We start from the raw sequence: 5441 nt of genomic DNA on the forward strand, positions 1-5441 counted from the left end.
TCACATTTATCTTGGCCACGTGGCATGGGACAATTCATTCCCGTGTAGGGGCTTGATAGGATCTTCATCGTCGCAATAATAACAAAATGCATAACATTGAAAAAAATTCAGATGCAGATTCCTTCAAGTGTGAGTGTGACTTTGACTACACCAAATACGTATTATCTACGCATAGCATCTTCCCGTTGGTCCATATCAGGGCGCCCAAAATGGGTGTAAACACCGTCCGTTCATTTGACATCTCATTTTAGGGCATGATAAAATTTTAAAAATAAAAATAAAAAACAATTGTAGCTCCAAATCTCGGGTGGACCATCGCAAAGGAATCATCAAAAACTTCTCGTGGGGGCACAAAAGTTCTGGATCAAGCTGAAATTTGTGTGGTCGAGTGTGGTCCATTGGCTAAGGTCTTTGTGACCTTATCAACATGTTGGATGGCAAATAAACTTTCCACTGGCACCCAATTAGTTTTTAACGGCGTATTCAATTCACTACTGTTATCAGCTTCATTTTTGGGATCATGTCCTAAATTGAGCTGTCGAAACAGATGGGCAGTGTGGATGTAAGATACTTCACAGTGGGCCCATAGTCAGATCCCAGGCTCCACCAAAGCTGCATCCCATACCACCACATCTCTCTTTCAGTTAAATAGTTTACAACAATTTCACAATAGGAAGGCTTGATGTTTGTGAGGTCTGTACCATTAATCAGGTGATCCAACATGGTAAGGCTCACCTTGATTTAGGTAATTAACTTATATCACTCGAGGATGGCCCAATCAAATCTCACCACAGCACGGCCTGATCGCGGAATATGATCCTACTCACTAGGGCCAAGCTGATGATTTTCCGGCCTTACTTTTGAGGCATTCAACTTTCAGGGTGATCAGGTTGCTGAATAGGTTGGATGGTGTACAAGCACCCTCGTGGGCCCTTGCACACGCTTATTAAATAAGCATAAACTGGTAGGGAACCGGTCTCAACTTAGATGCTACAACGATACTCTTATTTTCAGTTCATCCGATACAACTGGGGCTAAGATTTCCGTGATCAGGTACAGTCACCTCGATCACCCCACCATGGATCGGTGTTGCTGAAGAAATTGCTTTCTTTGGACAATCCTAGCGATCTGATCCTCTTGCCTGCAGTAATTGGATGTTCAGGAAATGGAGCATAGATTCGCTAGCAGCCTTCCACCCACTGGATGGATGGGATTGTTCATTGCTCATGACCACATTTCATTGATCCTAACAATTTATCTTGCGGGCCCACCGTTAATATAAATTCGCTGAAAATCAGGTGAAAGGATCAGCCGGTGAGCCATGCCCTATGAAATAAATGAATGGGCCCATGCGTGCTGATGATCGAATATGGCGAGCCCCACATGGCTGCCAAAAGAGCCCGATTGCCATCATGCCCGCACGGTCGGGTCCAGGGCGGACTGAGGTCAGCCCAAGCCTAACCCATTTAGTACACAGTTAAAGGGCTTTAGGTTGGGTATGGCCAGGTCATCTGGTCCGTCTTATTAATAATCATATGCATGGGTCTGGATCGGGTTAGATGGAGTTCAACCCGAGCCGGACATGTTAACTTAAACCAGCCATATGTTTTAAACTAAAACGGGCCCACTACCCATTTAGCTCAGCCCTAACCTCCTCAAAAGCATGTTAGGTCAGTTAATGGGCCACCACCAAGATTTCTTTGTGTGACTGCATAATGAATGGACAAGGTTGATTTCTGGGGCATCCCATCAATACGTAGGGTTCACTTCCCTCGTGGGTGGGATGGAATGTGATGAGGGAAAAAATATAACAAGTTCTTGAGTTGGCTCAAGAGTCGGAATAGTGAAGCAATGGCTCAGACTTGTTGGACGCCGGGTCTAAATAAACCCCAAAGTTCATAAAACGCAAAATGGAGAGACGTAGTTTGAATTGTGAGGCGCCTAGCCCGACAGTAGCTCGAGCGTCCTGAGCCAGAAAGCGAAACCTCTAAAAGAGGAAGTGCACCTCAAGGCTCAATCAAAGGCCCCACAGATGAAAGCTTAAGCCGACCTAAAATCAGTTGGCCTTAGAGCCGCGCGAGCTTTAGTCCGATTCAAAGACTGAGTCGGCCAATAAAGCAGGCGGAGATTAGCTGTAAAACTTGTCTCGGCTTGACTATAATAAGAGTCGGCCGAGCTATATCGTTCCATATTTGGAAGTTACCTGGTAAAATTCTGAATTTCTACTCGAGATTTCAGAAGTTAAAAGATCTCGGAGAATCCTGGAATATAAGGATTTGCGGATCTAATCTGTTCTAATTACGGAAGTTTATGGAGCACAACATCATTACATATACAAAAGCCTTCACGGTAAACGGTATGCAAAATTTCTCCCCTAAAAACCTTTAATCTAAGACCCAGAGCAAGCCGAAAACAGCATCAACAGAATGCACACAACAAGGTGGGCCCACACCAGCAGTAACGTATAAGCAGGTGAGTAGTACTGAATATGTATAGTGGATAATCTTTTCATGCAAAAGATAACGTGTATAACATGTTTATTCTACAAGTGCCTTAAGAGGAACTTGCACCAATTTCTACGCCCAAAGATTATGAGCATGCGATGCAGAGAACATCGAGGAATCAGAGCCGTCCATCCTCTAATATTATTTTGAATAACCCACCGTATAAAAGATTATGCTAAAATGATGAATCTGACCATTGATTCCAGATGTAGATTGGCTGGTGAGGAGATGAAAAGATTTGATTGATGAGGGCCCGAAGCTTTTTAAAGGTTTTTTTAAACTACATTTTTGACAGCATAGAGCCACCAGTCAAATCTCACCACACCGCTCCTCACCACTCAATCGCGTCCATGGATTTCGACCTGGATTCGGTACTGACCCTCCAACAACGACGGGAAAAACTTAGCAGGCCCAACCGGGATGTGTGGTTCATCAGTATTGTCCATTCTTTTTTTTTCTTTTTCTTTTTCAGCTTATTTTAGGCACGAACCCGATGAAGCATATCTAAATCTTAGGTAGACCACATCACAATCACAGGAAGCAGTGCTGATTGAACACCACCATTGAAAATTTCGTAAGGCATTTAATGACCATTGTTTCTTGTGCTGTGGTCGGACGTGGATTGCCTAGTGACGCTGCCAACAGCGAGGTAGCTACTCGAAGCGCTATGCAAGCCCCGCTATGAAATATGTGTTTTATCCATCCTGTCCATCTATTGTTAAAGTTCATTTCAGGACATGAGCTCAAAAATGAGATAGATCTAAATTTCAAGTGCATCGCACCGCAAAAAAAAAAAAAAAAAGAAGTGGTGATTGATCACCTACCATTAAAATAATTTATTTTCCATCCAACCTGTTAATTAGGTCAAAAAGACGTGTATGAAGGGAAAACATGAATATTAGCTTCGTCTAGAACTTTTATGGCTCTAGGGAAGTTTTTAATGGTGGGCGTTCAATCACTACTGTGTCATGTGATATGGTCCACATGAGATTTGGATATATCTCATTTTTTGAATAATGTCCTAAAATTATCCAAAAAATAGATGAGTGGCGTTGATAGAACACATACATCATAGTGCGCCCACATAGCACCGTTACATCGTCATTATGCAATCCGCGTCCGGTGTGGTCTACATGCGATCTGGATCTACCTCGTGGAAGTGAATTGGCAAAACGGGTGGATGGCGTGGGTAAAAAAACGTCGGTGCTGAAGGGTCACTACCGAATCCGAGTCCGTTGATTTCGTCTCAGAGACGAAGATTTTTCAGACCTTCCTCAAACAGAGAAGCAAATCTCTCCATTTGGGATTTGGACAGTACCACGCCAACCTCAATTCCTCCCTCTTCATCTCTACTCTCTGCAAGAGATATGGCGCCTGTTCTTTCAATCGAAACCACCTCCACCTTTACAGGCTTTCCCCATCCGAAATCCGTTTCATAGACCCGAAACTTGGGCGACCCGGCAACGGTTAAGAAGTTCTCCCCTGATACTACAATGGAAATAGCTGTCGGTAAAAGTGTCTCCAGGCTATTCAAGACCCCGCCATTCAACGCTTGGATTGCTCTCCCAATGGCCTCCGACGCGGGTCCCACCCCGTCTTCCGTCAATAAGTCGTTCCCCTTCGCAGTGCATAGACAAGAATCTATACAGTTGCCGAAATACGTAGCGGCTATCGGCGGATCCAGCCGAGCCCGGCAGTCCACCGGAAATGCGAAATGGACGTTTTTGTCCCTGTCATCATCCCCACGTGACCTGATCAAGCAAACCCACACGTATGCGCACGTTAGCACGAACGATGAAGTATGTATTGGTTTCTGGCTGTCGTCGCTCCGTTGGGCTAAGACCCGTTGCCGTAGCGTGTCGATGTCTGCTCGACCCATGACGAAAGCGGCTAGGACTGGGGTTGCTCGAGGCTTTAAGCTCTCTGCGGCCTGGTCGAGTTTGAAAGTAGCCATCTGGTCTAACCGCAATCTCTTGAGACCGTCGAGATATGCGGCCACGGACCTGTCGTAGAACGGCCGCGACTTGATTAATGACTCGTCGCCTGACCGGCATATCGAAGCCCAAGATTTCATGAAGTGCGTAGAGCTGCTCCCATCTGCCGCCGCGTGGCTTATGCTGGTTCCGATACAGATGCCAGAGTCAGGAAATATGGTAACTTGCAAAGCTAGCAGGGGTTGGTTTTGAGGGTCAGAAACGGGCAACTGAGGAACGAGTGGATGTAATTCCAATACATCTCTTGGGTGGTTCGCTGCGAGTCGGTGGAAATCGGCGTCCGACTCAGCGACGGTCAGTGAGACTGAGTCGCCGTCGATGTAGCGGATCTCGTGCTCGCCGCTTTTGGGAGAGAGGATCAGATTGCCGGCGAGAGGGAAGAAGAGACGGAGGGAGAGGGAGAGAGAATGTTTGAGTTTGGGAAGGAGAGTGTCTATGAAGTGGGTTTTATTAGAGTTTTGGGGGAATTGGTAGAAGAAGAGGCGTTGGACTGGAGGCATTACTAACCAGAGGACGTCGAAGACGGTGAAAGGAAGAGAAGTATCGGCAACCGAGCCGGGTGGAGGACCGACTCTACAAACCTCCAGCACCTTCACGTTCCGGGGTTCTGCCATGGATGGAGAGAGAGAGAGAGAGAGAGAGAGAGAGATCTTGTCTGGGCGCAATGGTTGATGCACGAGAGAGAGAGCTTGTCAGGGCGCAATGGTTGATGCACAGCCTTTATGGGATGTTGTCCATGTGTTTCTTGGTAACTGATAACGGCCCACGACGGTGCCGCCTGGAGCGTATTCAATACTGAACGCTACTGAAGTTACGGGGCAAAACGCCATTTGTTAGATACGAACGGCTGTTTTCTCGGCTTTGAGCTCAAAATTGAAGCTTATAAAAATCTCAAGTGGACCGTACCAAAGGAAGTAGTGAAAATGATGATTTCCACCGTTGA

At 46.0% G+C, this 5441-nt stretch overlaps 1 protein-coding gene and 1 long non-coding RNA gene across 2 annotated transcripts; both read right to left on the reverse strand.

The window, feature by feature from the left end:
- Nucleotides 1-2477: 2477 nt before the first annotated feature.
- LOC131232401 (uncharacterized) lies at nucleotides 2478-2959 on the reverse strand. The gene is made up of 2 exons (XR_009164837.1): nucleotides 2828-2959; nucleotides 2478-2784 (listed from the first exon to the last, which is right to left on the reverse strand). It is a non-coding gene; the product is annotated as an uncharacterized LOC131232401 (long non-coding RNA).
- A 134-nt stretch (nucleotides 2960-3093) lies between these two features.
- On the reverse strand, nucleotides 3094-5167 carry LOC131232393 (malonyl-coenzyme A:anthocyanin 3-O-glucoside-6''-O-malonyltransferase-like). Its single transcript, XM_058228620.1, has 2 exons — nucleotides 3602-5167; nucleotides 3094-3183 (listed from the first exon to the last, which is right to left on the reverse strand). Exon 1 carries the CDS (start codon nucleotides 5110-5112, stop codon nucleotides 3751-3753), a length of 1362 nt encoding a protein of 453 aa, XP_058084603.1. The 5' UTR covers nucleotides 5113-5167; the 3' UTR covers nucleotides 3094-3183; nucleotides 3602-3750.
- Nucleotides 5168-5441: the final 274 nt, after the last annotated feature.

Source organism: Magnolia sinica, chromosome 2 (assembly GCF_029962835.1).
Source record: "Magnolia sinica isolate HGM2019 chromosome 2, MsV1, whole genome shotgun sequence".
Taxonomy (NCBI): Eukaryota; Viridiplantae; Streptophyta; class Magnoliopsida; order Magnoliales; family Magnoliaceae; genus Magnolia; species Magnolia sinica.

Bases quoted from the DNA above. Each gene is read 5' to 3' on its own strand.
- LOC131232393 (XM_058228620.1), bottom strand. From the start codon at position 5,112: ATGGCAGAACCCCGGAACGTGAAGGTGCTGGAGGTTTGTAGAGTCGGT.